Genomic DNA, 17,148 nt, shown 5'->3' on the forward strand with positions numbered 1-17,148 from the left:
ATCTGGCTCATGCTGACTCTAGGAAGAAGTCAGTAATATTTATTTTGTTCCCTTCTAAAAAATGTGTCAATTTTCTATGGCTGCTTTTAAGATTTTTTTTTCTTTGTCACTGGATTTCAGCAATTTCATTATCAACTGCCCTGAGGTGTTTTTCCTTACAGTAACCTGGTTTGGGGTTTGTTTAGCTTCTTAGAAGAGTGGTTTACAGTTCTTATTAAATTTGGAAAAATTCCATATTAAAAAATAGCAAATTCAAATATATTTTTTCTATTCATCCTTACTTCTAAATCTCTGAATACATATATTTTATATGGTTTGATATTATCCTACTTGTCACTGAGTTTCATATTTTTCTGCCTTTTTTCTTTTTCAGAGAAAAACCTTTTTTGCTCTGTGTTTAATTTCACATTTAAAAAAATTCTGCAGTGTCTAATTGCTAGTTAATTCAGATAATTTTTCATTCCAGATATTATATTTTAGTCTTAGAAGTTCCCTTTGTTAATTTTTTTCTAGTTATTTTTTTGTTTTCTGCTTTATTTTTATGTTTCATACAAATGGTTTAAAGACCTTGTCAGGTAATGCAATCATCTTTTTAATTTCTGCATCTGTTGTTGATGATTATACTTTTAAAATGTAAAAAGTTATAAAACACTGATGAAGGAATTTAAAGAAAATACAGATAAATGGAAAGGATTCCTGTTTTCATGGATTGGAAGGTGGTTATACTTATTTTTGTGTGTGTGTTGAAAAGAAAGTCTACATTTAATTTTTAGTTATGAAATACTTTATGCAAACTGAAAATAATATAGAATAACACAGGTTTTACATATTTGTAATACCTAGGAATTTATATTTTTATGTACAGTGTCAAAATGAGACTGTTTAATTATAATTATGTTATCATTTATAAATTAATTATTAAATTGTGATGTTTAAGACTTAAAATTTTTAATTAAAATATAGGTGACATAATATTATATTAGTTTCAGATGTACAACATAGTGATTTGACATTTATATACATTACAAAACACTATGATAAGTGGAGTGATCATCTGCTACCATACAAAGTTATTACAACATATTGACTATATTCCCTATGCTATACGTTTCATTCTCATGGACTTATTTATTTTATAACTGGAAGTGTGTACCTCTTAATCCCATTCACATCTTTCACCCATACCCACCCACACTCCCCTCTGGCAACCACCAGTTTGCTGTTTTCTGTATTTAAGAGTCTATTTATGAGTTTTGGTTGTTAGTTTGTTGATTTTTTTGTCTTCTAAATTCCACATAAATGTGAAATCTTATGGTACTTGGCTTTCTCTGCCTGATTTATTTCACTTAGCATAATATCCTCAGGGTTCATCCATGTTGTTATAAATGGCAAGTGTTCATTCTTTTTTATGGCTGAGTAATATTCCACTATATATATATACCACGGCTTCTTTATTCATTCATCTATTGACAGACACTTAGATTGCTTCCATATCTTGGCTATGTGACTAATGCTGCAGTAAATACAGGGATAAAAATATCTTCAAATTAGTGTTTTCATTTTCTTTGGGCTAATACCCAGAAGTGGAATTACCAGATTGTATGGTATTTGTATTTGTATTTTTTTGAGGAACTTCCATATGGTTTTCATAGTGGCTGCACAAGTTAACTTTCTCACTAACAGTTCATAAGGGCTCCTTTTTCTGCAAATCCTCTCCAATACTTGTTATATCTTGTCTTTTTGATACTAGTGGGAAGTGGTTATACCTATACCCTAGGGTTTCAAGAGAGATGGCTTGGACCACCCTATTCCTCTCCCAGGACTCTGAGCTTTCTACACATCCAGACTCATCTTCTTTCCTGTTTAGGTCACCTAAGAAATTCATGGAAAATTTTGTCATAAGAGATTATCAGAGAAGTTAAATTTGAAACCCTAAAAGTGGATTAGTTATAATGTCTGTATTTCCTCCCTTTAGCCAGAGTCTACAGGTTGTCAGGCACTCACGGATCAGCCTCAGGATTGTTCCCACTCTCAGTCACTCGAGGACTGGCTCCCGGGAGAGACAGTTGATCAGAATTTGAGCCTCATATGTCTCAGGATGGCTTTCTAACCTTGTCTGGCTCATAGGTCTCTACCATGTCATAGCCCACATCCCTCCGGTTGGTTCTGATCTTCATATCTCTGCACTCCAGTTTGAATCCCCACAGGTTGTGCAGATTCCTTAGGTCCAGGTTCCTAGATGAAGAAATAATTCACTTCTCTAACCAACCCCCAAACATATATTCCTGGTATTCAGCCATTCCAAACAATCTCTTCAGAAACTCACTCATGGAAGTCCCATTCTGACACTAACTGTTAAATCCTCTATCCATTTCCGGGAAAAGAAAATCTTTCATACCATTGTCTATGACATGTCATTTCTGATTGCCAAGCCAGGATCACCAACACTCACTGTTAATTTTTTTCTCTTAGGATTTGTGCGTCTGGTTGGAGGGGATGGGCCCTGCTCAGGGCGAGTAGAACTGCATTCTGGAGAAGCCTGGGCTCCACTGTCCGATGGGAACTTTACGCTACCCAGTGCACAGGTCATCTGTGCCCAGCTGGAGTGTGGCAAGGCTGTGTCTGTCCTGGGGGATGTGCCCTTCAGAGAGTCAGATGGACGAGTCTGGGCGGAACAGTTCAGGTGTGAGGGGCAGGAGCCTGAGCTCTGGGCGTGCCCCCGAGTGCCCTGTCCGGGAGGCACCTGCCGCCATCGTGGGGCTGTTCATGTTGTCTGTTCAGGTGAGAGGCAGAGCAGGACTTTAACCCCCCTGCATCCTCTGCTGGGGCAGAAAACATGAGATGTGGCTGAAATCCAGTCTTCTCCTTCCAGCATACACAGAAGTGCGGCTCATGGCAAATGGCACCTCTCAGTGTGAGGGACAAGTGGAGATGAATATTTTCGGACACTGGAAAACGCTCTGTGCCTCCCACTGGGGTGTGGCCAATGCCAATGTTGTTTGTCGCCAGCTGGGCTGTGGAGTCGCCATCTCTGCCCCCAAGGGAGCACACCCTGCGGACGGAGGCGATCGGATCTGGAAAGCTCGATTTCACTGCTCTGGGGCCGAGTCCTTCCTGTGGAGTTGCCCCGTGACTGCGCTGGGCGCTCCTAACTGTCCACACGGAGACACGGCCTCTGTGATCTGCTCAGGTGAGAGGGAAGGGCGAACTGGTTCTCAGGGGGCGCCTTGAGTGAACCGTCCCTGAGAGCAGAGAGTGTGGAAGGATGGCTTCAGAAGTGAGACAGTCAGTGGCAAAATAGGTTCTTTTCATTGTTGATTTGTCTTTCAGGTCAGGGCAAGGAACATTAAGAGAGGTAACATCTTTAAAAATAAACACTATTGTTTAAATATATCTGAGAACAATTCATAGAGAAAGTGTGTAAGTCATAAGTATAAATATAGCCCAATGAATCATAATAACATAAACATGATGGTGTCACCCCAACCAGATCCACATGGAGGTCAGCAACAGCATCCCAGCCGCACATGCATTCCCCACCAGTCACTGTGCTCACCCTCCTGTCTGAAGAAAAGCAGTCTCCCTGTGCTATAGAATATTTTTCCTGCTTTGAGCCTTATATAAAACCACACAGTGTGTTTCCTTATGTTTGTATGTTTGTGATTCACCCAAGTAGTTGCTTGTAAAAAAGCCTCATTTATTTGTATTATAAAATATTCCATTGCACGGCCATTGGTTCATTCACCTAATGGTGGAGTTGTGAGTTGTTTCCAGTTCTTGATCATTACGAATTGCAATGTTACAAATAATCCTAACAATGACTTTTGGAGCAAGTATCTATATAGTTATTTGGGGTGTTTCATCTTGTCTTTTTATTTTTAATGGTGTTATTTTATTTATTTTCATTTTATTCTTTTAATGGTTTTGTTGATGAGCCAAGTTCTTCATTGTAATAAAGAATAGTTTATTAACTTTCTCTTTTGAACATAGTGCTTCCTATGTCCTTTTAAGGAGAACTTTGTTTACCCTAAGATCCTGCAGCATCTTATAGAAGCTTAACTATTTTTATTTCCCACATAATTGTGCAGTCCTTCTGGAACCGGTTTTTGTAGGAGATAGGTGTCAGATTTCATTTTTTTATATATCCACAGAAAATTTAGGCAAGAAAGTCACAGCAATTTTTTTCAAGAGCAAAAAATGATAAACCACTCACATTTTCATTAACAAATAAAGGTATAGTCATACAATAGAATACTTTTTAACAATAGACTAAACATCTGATAAATTCAACTACATAGATAAACCTTAAAACATGCTGAGTGAAGGAAGCCATACACAAAGGAGCATACATTGTATGCAATACTAAATTCTAGAAAACATAAAACTAATCTGTTATGTTAGAACACAGATCAATATGTGCCTGGGGCTAGGTTTGTGAGCTTTTATTCATTACAGAAACCATATGAGAACTTTTTGGAGTCATCCATATGCTCTGTATTTTAGTCTTGGTGATGCTTATACTGGCATGTAACAATTGTCAAACCTTATTTAAATGTACTTTTTAAACTGTGTATTTTACTGCATGAGAATTATACCTCATTATAGTTGATCTTACTATTTGTCTTTTGCTTGTTTCCAGCTTAATTCTATTTTGGACAAAAAGCATTCTTTACAAAATGATTACAACCCTTTGAAAACTTTGGATTTCACTTTTTTGTGTAACACATGACCAGCCTTGGGAAATGACCTGTATGCTCTTGGGATGATGTGTCTTCTATGGTTTTGAGGTGCATATTTGCTAAATCACCATTTGAATATTCTAAATATTTACTGACCGGTTTTGCTGGTTTCCCCACGAGTTTCTGAGATGGAGAGAAGATGTTTTCTGGGCATTATTGCTGCAAAATGAATAACTTCAAAAATCTAGTTCCTGAAAGCAACCCTGTTAATTTTCCCTCCGGCTTCCAGTCTTATTTTCCTCACCTCCTTTAAGCATCACTGACAGCGTTGCCTAAACCTATCAGGTTTCTGCTAACAATCTTCTTGAGCCCTTCCAGCTTCTGCCCGTTACTTGTTGCAAAAGCAACAGTGTGTGTTTCAGGTGGCATCACAGTTTTGGGCAATTACGGATATAGGTGCTATGAACATGCATGCAACAAATTCTTTTGAAGACACACATTTCCTTTGTCTTTAGTAAATACTTAATAATATGGTAGGTAAAAGTGCTCTGGTTCCTATTGCCATAGAACAAAATTTCTCCCAAAATTTTAACAGCTCAATCCCATTTTGATTTTTGCTGGAATTTTGGAAGGGCTCAGCCTGGCTGTTCTCTCTTGGGGTCTCTCATGAGGTTGCAGTTAGATGCCAGCTGGAGCTGAAGTCATCCGAAGACTCACCTGAGGTGGGAATCCAGGCGGGTTCACCAACATGGCTGCTGGGCTGTTGACCAGACAATCTGCATATGATAATCTCGCAGCATGATAGTCTTAACAGGGTGGACTTCCCTTAAAATAAGTGTTCTAAGTGATTTCAGGGGAGGCTGCATGCCTTTTCTGACCTCGTTTTGCAAGTCAAATAGTGTTACCTTCACTGCGTTCTATCACTTACAAGCAACTCATGAAGGTCAGAAAGATTCAAGGGAAGGAGGCACAGACCTCACCTCTCAAAGGATGCAATATCAAATATTTTGTGGATACACTTAAAAACCATCAAGGTGCATGAAATAGGTGATTGTGGATTTTAAAATGTCTACCTTTGGTCTGTCCATTGTAGCTTTATATATCTAAGACTTAGTATAATATATGAACATTAGACCTTGTCTGCATGTCTTTATGCCTTTTATATTTTTCATCTTTCTTGGATTTGCCTCAATCTGTGCATTGTCTTTTGATTTTCAACTTATTTCTGTCTTGTTGATCTAATGTGCCGATAATTCATCCATTGAGTTTTTATTTCGAGTAATGACTTTTCAGTTCTAAAATTTTTATTTGATTCTTTGTTATCATTTTTCTGCTAAAATACTCCCTTGTTTTTTGATTCTTGAACATTTCAATCATGGTAATTTAAACCCCTGTCAAGTAACCCAAATAGCTGCATGTCCTGTAAATTTCTTTCTAATGCATCTTTTTCCCCCTGGATTTTGTCACATCTCTTCTCTATTATGCCTGGGTATTTTCGATTGGCATCCATTAGAGATGAAAAAGGGCAGAACTCATTCAGAAGGATTTTATTTTGGTTCCTCCAGGCCTCTGACTAATGAGTAGATCACTTCATTTAAAGGAAGTGAAGTGATTTCAGGGGGATGTCCATCCCTGTGATCAACAGTCTATCTAGAGTTCACGCTTCCTTCTATAGCACAAGGTTTTTTAAAAAAGCTCCACTCCATGACTGACCCTGAATTGTATTTTCAGACCCCTGAGCCTGTGAGTCTAGAAAAACCGCTGCTGAGCTTTTGGGGCCACAGCTACAACCTCTGAATTGACAAAGGCCTGAAGGGGAGAGTGGCTCGCCTGCACCCCTTCCTATCTGAGAGTTTGGCTCCAAATATTCTCACTGCCTTGGTATCTACAACACTTTCAAGCAGCATTGCTATAGTCCCACTTTCTCACCCATTCCTACTGCAGTGCGTGGCTTACAACAGAAATTCTGGCCCTGTCAGGAGCAGAATCTCCATAGAAAGGTGAACTGTAAAATTATGATGACATCTCTACTGTTCCAGCTTCCTCTGGGACCCCATCACGAGGTATTGTCTACTTTAACTCAACCTCCTGCCCTCACGCCCTCTGATGGTGCTGCTTCTGCAGGAAACCAGACCCAGGCGTGGCCCCAGTGCAAAGACTCCGCGTCTGACCCAGCGGACTCTGCAGCCTCAGAGGAGAGCACTGCTAACTGCTCAGGTGAGGGCCCCGCCCCACCCGGCCAGAGGGCCCTCTCGGTGCCTGTGAGTTGCCCATCGCCTGGCTCTGTTCCTCAGACAGCAGACAGCTGCGCCTGGCGGACGGGGGCGGGCGCTGTGCCGGGAGAGTGGAGATCCTGCGCCAGGGCCTCTGGGGCACCGTCTGCGATGACCGCTGGGACCTGAGAGACGCCCGCGTGGTGTGCAGACAGCTGGGCTGCGGAGAGGCCATAAATGCCACCGGATCTGCTCACTTCGGGAGGGGCTCGGGGCCCATCTGGCTGGACGAACTAGACTGCGCAGGGAACGAGTCCCACGTGTGGAGGTGCCCTTCGCTGGGCTGGGGGCGGCACGACTGCAGGCACAAGGAGGATGCCGGGGTCGTCTGCTCAGGTCTGCCCGCCGGGCCCACCGCGGGGAGGAGCTGGGGCTGGGCCCAGGGCTGCTGCTGAAGCGCCACAGCAGAGGGTGCCTCCCTGCACAGTGCGTGTCTGTCCAGGGCCGTGGCCACTAGGGGCCTTAGCTCCCCTGGCAGTACCGGTGCTGGCCCTCCTTCAGTGCCTCTCCTGACCCAGTCGTCAGTACCGATGCCATCGGGGGGCAGGGCCCGCTCTTCACTGCCTGTGAGAGGAAAACGGGAGATCCCGTTGCTGTTGAAACGAATGACCGGCTAATCAGTGGCTTTAAACATCACAAACAGATTTGCCCAGGTCCATGGGGAGTCCAACAAGGTGCTCACTGGGCTAAACTCGAGGGGTGGCAGGGCTGCATTCTCTCTGAGTTCCAGGGGGGATGCATTCCCTGCCTTTTCTAGCCTCGCAAGGGCGTGTGCTTGTCTGGCTTGGAGTTGCCTTAATTCCGGTCAAGCTGACAGCGCGGCCTCCCCCTGGCCGCTCCTCCCCCATCCCCTCTCCGTCTGGCGGAAGCTGGGAAAAGTCCACTTGAAGGATAGTGGGTCTAGAATGGAGTTAGATTGCCTCGGCGGGATAATCCCTGACATTCCAGGCTGATCGCACCATCTCCCCTTTCTCACATCTGCAGAGACCCCCCTACCATGTAAGCAACACATGCACGGGCTCCAGGGAGGAGGGTGCAGACACCTTCGGAGTGCACCGTTCTACCAGCTGCCCACTATGCACACTCCGTTTTCCATGCGCCGTCAGAAGTTGTCAGGTAGCAGGGCACAGCTTTCCCTCTGTGCAGAGCGCCCAGGCCAGCGTTCCTTCCGGTTCATATTCCATTACACCTTGGGTGAAATAGACACAAATGGACAGTCGGGTAATGGGGAGACACGTGTCGGTCTTCCCCGCAGCGAGTGCCTCCTCAGCAGAGTCAGTGGAGCAAGTTCACAGTCTCTGGGATGGAGAAAAGCCCAGGGTGCTGAGCAGAATGCTCACTGTGCCCTGTGCTCCCACCCTTTCAATTTTAGAGTTCCTGGCCCTCAGGATGGTGAGCGAGGACCACGGGTGTGCCGGGTGGCTGGAAGTCTTCTACAACGGGACCTGGGGCAGTGTCTGCCACAGCCTCATGGATGCCACGACCGTGTCCATTGTCTGCAGACAGCTTGGCTGTGGGGACAGCGGGATGCTCAGCTCTTCTGAAGTTGACAGGGCTGGTTCTAGACCCCGGTGGGTGGATCAAATCCAGTGTCGGAAAAGTGATTTCTCTCTCTGGCAATGTCCTTCGGATCCTTGGAAATACACCTCATGCTCTGCAAAGGAAGAGGCTTATATCACGTGTGAAGGTGACTTTCCGTCTGTGTCTGTGTGTCCATCCCCAAGATGTAGGATGTTGTGAGTTATATTTTATATTTTCAAATCTCACTGATGAGTTTCAGATAAGACTCCATAATGAATTTTGAATGGTTATTTAGTCCACATGTCCCAATCTTGTTTCAAAAGAAACATGAGGAGACCTGTGCTGATAGCAGTTTACTGAAAAATACCAGGGAGACTGCACTGGTCATGTGGGAGCATGAGTAATATACTGTGATAAACGGTGCGAGGAAATCCTAATTGGTGAGGCGCAGTCAGAGGTATGCCCAACACCTTCAAGTCAGTAAAGGGCTGAGGTGGGATCAGTCCTGATTCTTGCCTCTAAAGCTCATGGTATTTCACTCTGAAATGTGTCTACACCAGTCAGACCTCTTCTCAAGTCAGTCTGATGATCGGTAGTAATGGGAGGGCCCTGTAGGCACAAATTTATTTTCAAGGAGCGGGGACAGAGGAGACACATAGGCACCGCCACCACGGAGCACACAGCACAGGGCTGAAAACACTCATTAGGCAGCAATTCCCAGCGCTGTGAAGATGAGGAAGTGCTCTTCAAGTGTGTGCTGGGGGAAGAGAAGAAATCCTATTCCGAGGGAGTCCTGAAGGAGGGGCAAGAGATCCTTAAAGGAAGAGAGTGGGAAGAGCACGTGGGTCGGTGTAGACCCTGAGGAAGGAGGAAGCAGGGTGCACTTGGGGCAAGGAGAAATTCCATGAGGGCCAGAGCAGGGAGAGGATGAGGAGAGCGCTCTGGACACCCCGGGGCGGGGAGCAGGGCCGGAGACCCTCGCAGGCAGCACCCGGGAAACAGTCCTGTTAAGGGGGAACCTGTTTGTCTCTGGACCGGGGCATCATGGGAACTGCCGGAGGTCAGGTACCTCGTGTTCCCACACCTTTCTGCTCCACCCGGCCTCTGCCCAGAGGCCCTGGGACCCCAGTCCCGGCTGGTGCCCCATCCTCTCACCTGTCCCCTTGCCTCTCTGTGCTTCTCTGCTCCTCTCACGCCTCTCGCCCAAATCTTCTGTGCAGCCCGCTGGGATTGGGAGCCCACCACCGCCAAACTCCTCATCACCTCAAGCCCCTTCACTGTCATGCTGGCTCCAACGCCTGACTTCCGCTTGAAAACACTGGTTCCCCACCAACCACAGGCGGCGTGCTTCCGTCAGCACACTTGTCTCTGCCGGGATGGGAGAGGGGATCCTTGCTAAGTCGTCATTGCCAGCACTCCTCCTCTGTTTCTTCTCAGCATCAGGACCTTGAAACTCCCCACGAGGCAATCCCAGCCCCTACTTCTGCTTGGTGCTGTCATCACCCGCCTTCTTGTCTCCCCGCCTAGTCCATCGGGGACTGAGCACCAGCCTGCCGGCTCTCATCCCTGCCTCACTGCTGGAGCCACCAGGAGCCCCGTCACCACCCTTACGACACCTGAGACCCCATCTTGCCCCTTGGTTCACTGCGTTCCTGTTTCTAAGCACCTTCCTGCCTTTCACCCTCTTGCTGCGTTCACGCTACACACCCTCAGCAACTGTGCAGGTGCATCTTGACTGCTACGCACCAACCCTCTCCGAGGCCTCTGTCCTAATGGCTCATGACCACTAAGGCCAGTTTCCACTAACTTTATATATTTATTTATCTAATTTTGGTGTCATTAATCTACAATTACATGAGGAACATTATGATTTCTAGCCTCCCCCCATCACCAAGCCCCCCCCAACAAACCCCATTACAGTCACTGTCCATCAGTGTAGTAAGATGCTGTACAGTCACTACTTGTCTTCTCTGTGTTGCACAGCCGTCCCTGTGCACTCCCCCCACATTATACATGCTAATCATAATGCCCCCTTTCTTCCCCCCCTTATCGCTCCTTTCCCACCCATCCTCTCCAGTCCCTTTCCCTTTGGTAACTGTTAGTCCATTCTTGGGTTCTGTGAGTCTGCTGCTGTTTTGTTCCTTCAGTTTTTTCTTTGTTCCTATACTCCACAGAGGAGTGAAATCATTTGGTACTTGTCTTTCTCTGCCTGGCTTATTTCACTGAGCATAATACCCTCTAGCTCCATCCATGTTGTTGCAAATGGTAGGATTTGTTTTCTTCTTATGGCTGAATAATATTCTATTGTGTATATGTACCGCATCTTCTTTATCCATTCATCTACTGATACTTAGGTTGCTTCCATTTCTTGGCTATTGTAAATAGTGCTGCGATAAACATAGGGGTGCATCTGTCTTTTTCAAACTGGGCTCCTGCATTCTTAGGGTAAATTCCTAGGAGTGGACTTCCTGGGTCAAATGGTATTTCTATTTTGAGCATTCTGAGGAATCTCCATAGTGCTTTCCACAATGGTTGAACTAATTTACATTCCCACCAGCACTGTAGGAGGGTTCCCCTTTCTCCACAACCTCACCAACATTTGTTGTTGTTTGTCTTTTGGATGGTGGTGATCCTTACTGGTGTGAGGTGATATCTAATTGTGGTTTTAATTTGTATTTCTCTGATGACTAGTGATGTGGAGCATCTTTTCATGTGCCTGTTGGCCATCTGAATTTCTTCTTTGGACAACTGTCTGTTCAGCTCCTCTGCCCATTTTTTAATTGGATTATTTGCTTTTTGTTTGTTGAGGTGCGTGAGCTCTTTATATATTTTGGATGTCAAGCCTTTAACGGATCTGCCATTTACGAGTATATTCTCCCATACTGTAGGATACCTTTTTGTTCTACTGATGGTGTCCTTTGCTGTACAGAAGCTTTTCAGCTTGATATAGTCCCACTGGTTCATTTTTGCTTTTGTTTTCCTTGCCCAGGGAGATTGTTCATAAAGAGGTCGCTCATGTTTATGTCCAAGAGATTTTTGCCTGTGTTTTTTTCTAGGAGTTTTATGGTTTCATGACTTACATTCAGGTCTTTGATCCATTTCAAATTTACTTTTGTGTATAGGGTTAGACAATGATCCAGTTTCATTCTCTTACATGTAGCTGTCCAGTTTTGCCAACACCAGCTGTTGAAGAGGCTGTCATTTCCCCATTGTATGTCCATGGCTCCTTTATCGTATATTAATTGACCATATATGTTTGGGTTAGTATCTGGACTCTCTTCCTGTTTGACTGGTCTGTGGGTCTGTTCTTGTGCCAGTACCAAATTGTCTTGTTTACTGTGGCTTTGTAGTAGAGCTTGGAGTTGGGAAACGAGATCCCCCCCCACTTTATTCTTCCTTCTCAGAATTGCTTTGGCTATCTGGGCGTCTTTGGTGGTTCCATATGAATTTTAGAATTATTTGTTCCAGTTCGTTGAAGAATGCTGTTGGTAATTTGATAGGGATTGCATTGAATCTGTAGATTGCATTGTGCAGGATGGCCATTTTGACAATATTAATTCTTCCTAGCCAAGAGCATGGGATGAGTTTCCATTTGTTAGTGTTCTCTTTAATTACTCTTAAGAGAGTCTTGTAGTTTTCAGGGTATAGGTCTTTCACTTCCTTGGTTAGGTTTATTCCTATTTTTTTCTTTTTGACATAATTGTGAATGGAATTGTTTCCCTGATTTCTCTTTCTGCTAGTTCCAGTTTCCACTAACTTTTCATCCCCACGTTGGGGCCCAATCTTTTCCTCATTCAGTTTTTCTTACTTTCTATTCTCCTACTATCTACACATTGTTTCCTTGGTCAAGTCAGAGAATATGAGCCAACACTGTAATCATTCCCCTGCAACTGCCCTCAACTCCCTCACTGCTTCTTCATCTGCCTCACCTGCCAAATTCAGTCCTCGGCAAGGTCAGCTGCCTAAGGAATCCCTCCCGTGCTGGACTAAAGGAAAGTCAGAAGGGAGCACACGGTCCTGTCACAAGGTGCCTCCTGAATCCAGGGGCACCATCCGCACTGTGCACCCCACAGGGCCCCATCATTCCCATGGGAATCTCCAGCATGTGTGCTTGCCCTCTCTTTTAAGTTAGTTTTTACACATTTTCTGCTCTCGCAACAATGTCTACACCTGATCCCCACCGACCATTCCCTTACTGAGAAATGGCAAGAGTCAGCCTGAACAGCTTGCCTTCACGCTGCCAAATCCTCTGGCTCAGGGTTGCATGCAGACACCACCCTTTCTGGCCTCCAGGTCAGAGGCCACAGTTCTCATTAGACCAGCTCTTCCACGTGGGCTGCAGCACCTAATGGCGCCTCCTTGTCGACATCTCACACCCCAGTGATGCCTGTTTCCTGGCACTGCACACTCACCCCACCAAGGTTCATGTGGGCTGGGACCTCTCACGCCCTAGAAACCAGGAACAAACGCAGTTTTCTTTGATCCTCCTGCCCCCTGGCTGCTCCCTTCCATCTCCCCTCCCATCCACGACCACATTTCCAGAAGCATGGTCCATGGTCCTTGCTATCCCCACAGCTGTGTGTCTCCTGCTGCTCTGAACACACGCAGGACAGTGCTCGTGGCCAGCGTCCTCGGAACGGGTGAGGACCCAGTAGGCTTCAGTCTCCTCCTTATCGCTGACCTTTCAGCAGCGCCCAGCAGGTGACCCCTCTTTCTTCTCCATGGTTTTTCCTCCCGACGGCCACGGTCCCTCCTGACATTCCTATTCCTCCTCATTGCCGGTTGCTCTGACCCCTCTGGGGTAGCGGCCCTGAGCTCAGCCTTTGGGTCTCACACTCCCAGCGCTCCCATCACACTAACTGCCATTTCTCCCCAGAACCACCCCCAAACCCCCGACCAAGGCCCTCCACGAACCACAGCTGTGCAGGGACAACTCCCGAATATGTACGTTCACCACTCATTTTTGCCTCTAACTCAAAACCCATCTATCCCGTTCCTACGTGGCAGCTCCACGTGAGCGTCAGTGGCCAACTTAAGTCCAAGGAGGATGTCTGTCCCCCTCCACATTCCTGCCCCTTGCTTCGCTCCCCACCACATTCCTCACTGTGGGAAATGTCACTGCCACTCCTCAGCCACCTAAGCTCAACACACAGGACTCATGCTTCATGTCTCCCCTCCCTGGCTCACTTCCAGCGCAACAGCAAGTCCTGTTGGCCTGACGTCCACTGTGTCCTCTTCCTTCCCACCTGTCATCGTCACTGCCACCTCGTCCAGGAAAGATCACCACCTCCCTGGATTATTCCAACTGTACCAGTGGGCACCTAGGACCCGTCTTTCTCTCCTATATGTATCTTTCTCTGTCACTCAGTGTGAAGTTTTAAAACTCAGTTTGTGTCTTGTTTTCTGTGTATAAACTAGGTGCTTTCCTACCCAAGCTGAGATACAATGCACATTTCTCACCTTGTTGCCAAGGCCATCACGATCTGTCCCCCGCTCCCCTCTCTGCCCTCCTCTCACACCACCTTCCACACAGTTGGTTTGTACATTGACTGTTCATGAAACCGGCTGACAGGAGGCATGTAAGGGGGACACACGTGTCTACCTTCAGGCCTCAGTTCCTCACCAGACAGATAGTAATGGTTCTTCCCGTGAGCCATCTGTGCGTGTTCTCAGCACCTTGTTACTAGCTGTTCCCTCCTCTAAATATTTGGCAGGTATTTTAAGGAAAGGAGGGGTAGTCACACCTGTTAATAGATATGAGTCCACCAGGGAAATGAGAACTGCCAAGTGCCCATGAGAGGTCATTGTATGCCACTGACTGTCTAACAAGAACCCTTCTGATGGGGGCGTGTTTGGGTGGATAGTAGGCCCCAGAATGGAAGTCTCAGAGAAGGTGTTGGTGAAAGTACACCGGCCTTCTGAGAAGCTGTGAAGGCTAAAGAGTGAGAAATAAGGTGCTGGAGATGTCCTGCATGCTGGAAGTTGTTATTAAATTAAGGGGCGGATTACTGTTTTAGTGATTAGCAAGAATCTAAAGGAAGTAGATTTCTCTTGTTTTTTTTTCATCAATTCGTTCATTCCGTAAGTACGTACTGCACGCCCGCCCACAACGTTCATGGAGGATTCTCAATGCCCGAATGAATGAGTAAGTGTGCCAGGCACAGGGCTCTCGGCAGTCATAGAGGGAAAGGAGCTCTCCTTCAGGGTGTGTGTGTGTGTGTGTGTGTTTTGGGAATGTGCGGAGTGACAGACAAGTAAAGAGATGAAACCCTGTCAGCTGGTGAGAAGAGCTAGGATCCAGGGAACCGTCCATAACTCGGCCCCCTAGGTGGTCATGAAGCCCGTGTTTTCACTTGTCCGTGGGACTGAACCAGGGGCCTTAGGAAGCCTTGTTTGGGACAAGACACCCCAGGTGTCCCTGACGCAGCGCTGCCCCTCGGTCAGCTTCCGCAGAAAGGAGAGCCCAGAGCTGACCCGCGGCCGCCCCCTGCACAGGTACACCAGCCCGCCCTCCTCCCCGCCGGCGCCCAGGGGCTCCGTCGCCCACCCCAGGGGAGGTAAGAGAGGGCGTTGGTGTCTTTCCAGACAAAGACAAGCTGCGACTCAGCGGGGGAGACTCGGCGTGCGCGGGACGCGTGGAGGTGTGGCACGCCGGCTCCTGGGGCACCGTGTGCGACGACTCCTGGGGCCTGGCCGAGGCCGAGGTGGTGTGTCAGCAGCTGGGCTGTGGCTCTGCCCTGCACGCCCTGCCGCAGGCAGCCTTTGGCCCAGGAAACGGGAGCATCTGGCTGGACGAGGTGCAGTGCGGGGGCCGTGAGCCCTCCCTGTGGGCCTGCTCAGCGCAGCCCTGGGGCCAGAGCGACTGCAAACACGAGGAGGACGCCGGGGTGCGTTGCTCCGGTGAGTGGGGCCCAGGCTGCTGGGGCCGCGGGCCAGCGCCGGGTTGCCTGAGGCCCGGCCCAGACGCCCCTGCTGTGTGGGGCGCTGCCTCCCGGGCAGGCGAGTGTCTGGTCTCTTGGCGTCTGGGGGAGCAGTATGTGCAGGTGGTGGGCGGGCACGTGTGCCCCTGCCCCCAGCTCCTAGCGTGGCCCCCCTCTCCTTCTCTCCTCTGCAGGGGAGAGGACAACGCTTCCCCCGACCCGGCCAAGTAAGTGGTTCTGCTCTGAGCCCCGGGAGCAAGTAGGCTCACATGTTTTCCGGGACCTGCTATAAATTCAATGATAGAATCTACATATTTCTGGCAAAATTAACCATATCCGTATAGGAAGGGTCTAGTGATCCCATGTTTGCAGTCCTATAGAGTGGGGCAGGTGGATGCCCCAAGCTGACACCTTTCAGTTAATAACAATCCTGGCAAACCAGACTCAGAGGGCATTTACCACACTTGGGGCAGGACCTGGGTCAGTGCGCCCGTGGGGTCCCGCAGCCTCGCTGTATCTGAACGCTGACTTCATGGCCTTGGGGGCTCAGCGGGCGGCCAGGATAAGAGGGGCTCTCCTGTGCCTCTGAGCCCCCTGAAGGCTCCTGGTCCCCTTCTCTCCGCAGACACCAGGTCAGGCTCAGCTGCTGTCGCTGGCATCCTCTCCCTTCCTGGGACCCTCTGCATCATCCTGGGGGCGCTTCTCCTCCTGGTCCTCACCATCCTGGGGATCCAGCTGCACCGGGGCAGGGCAGAGCGCCAAGGTGGGCCTTAGGGATGCCAAATGGTCTGCAAAGGAGTGGGGAGGGTACGGAGCCAGGTGTGCTATCAAGAAAAGTCTCCATCCTCATCACCTGGCACAACTCCACCTGGTCTACAGTAGCCTTCAAGGTTTGGAAGAACTGACCCCTTGGTCCCAGGCTGAATGTGTGGTCTGTCAAAACTGGTGCTTCCACTGGGAACAGTGTCAGTAGAAATTGACAGGAGGATCAAGATCCGGGTCAGAAACCTAGTTCTGTTCCCAAAGGGCACAAGTCTCAGAAGGGGGCCCAGCAGCCCTGAGGGGCTCTGAAGGGTGAGCTCAGCAAGCACCAAAGCTGAGGTGCACTGGTAAAGGGAGCCCTGCCAGGGCCCTGTCTAAGCTTACGCCGCTTTCCCTGCCTTATCTGCTTTTGAAGATGCCATGGGTGAGGCCTTGTACCAGGAGATTGATTACCTCGTACAACCAGAGAAGGTGGACCTGGTAGACAGCCCAGGTATGCCATCCGCCGGCCCCGGTGTGCGTGCAGTACCTGTGGGTGGTCATCAGCAAGGACAGACCCAGCCTGCAGCCTCCCCCACACAGTCAGCACCCCCTGGGCAGCTGCCCCAAGCCTCTCTGCAATTCTGAGCCTCAAGGTGTCTCCTGAACTGTGGCCCAGGGCCTCCTACCGTGGGAAAGCTTGTTCTTCCGTCTGGGCTGTGTTTCTCCCCACCAGGTCACCTGTCCAATGACTCAGTGACTAGGCTGCCGTATTACACAGGGGACAGGGAGGAAGATGGAGACCCTGAACCTTTCCCAGGTAGGTGTGTGGGTGGGGGGTGCCGAGGGGAAATAGGACCCTCCCCTGGGAACTCCCCCTGTGATCTGATGGGAGGGAGGTCTTCTCTCCAGTTCACAGCAAGTTTTCCTCTCTCTGCCCATCTGTGACCTCGGAAAGGGGAGGTTCAGGCTCAGTTCCCTGAATCCACAGCTGCTCCTGTTCAGTTACACATG

At 48.0% G+C, this 17,148-nt stretch overlaps 1 protein-coding gene across 1 annotated transcript in view; it reads left to right on the forward strand.

Annotated features, from left to right (window-relative positions):
• Positions 1-17,148, forward strand: part of LOC118924781 (antigen WC1.1-like) — a 40,575-nt gene that overhangs the window by 21,287 nt on the left and 2,140 nt on the right. The window contains exons 3-12 of the mRNA XM_057492318.1: positions 2,473-2,781; positions 2,873-3,190; positions 6,804-6,896; positions 6,974-7,288; positions 8,325-8,639; positions 15,059-15,373; positions 15,588-15,620; positions 16,019-16,156; positions 16,535-16,648; positions 16,871-16,960. Coding sequence (XP_057348301.1) covers positions 2,473-2,781; positions 2,873-3,190; positions 6,804-6,896; positions 6,974-7,288; positions 8,325-8,639; positions 15,059-15,373; positions 15,588-15,620; positions 16,019-16,156; positions 16,535-16,648; positions 16,871-16,960 — 2,040 coding nt within the window. The remainder of the gene's footprint in view (positions 1-2,472; positions 2,782-2,872; positions 3,191-6,803; positions 6,897-6,973; positions 7,289-8,324; positions 8,640-15,058; positions 15,374-15,587; positions 15,621-16,018; positions 16,157-16,534; positions 16,649-16,870; positions 16,961-17,148) is intronic.

This window comes from Manis pentadactyla, chromosome 14 (genome assembly GCF_030020395.1).
Source record: "Manis pentadactyla isolate mManPen7 chromosome 14, mManPen7.hap1, whole genome shotgun sequence".
Classification (NCBI taxonomy): Eukaryota; Metazoa; Chordata; class Mammalia; order Pholidota; family Manidae; genus Manis; species Manis pentadactyla.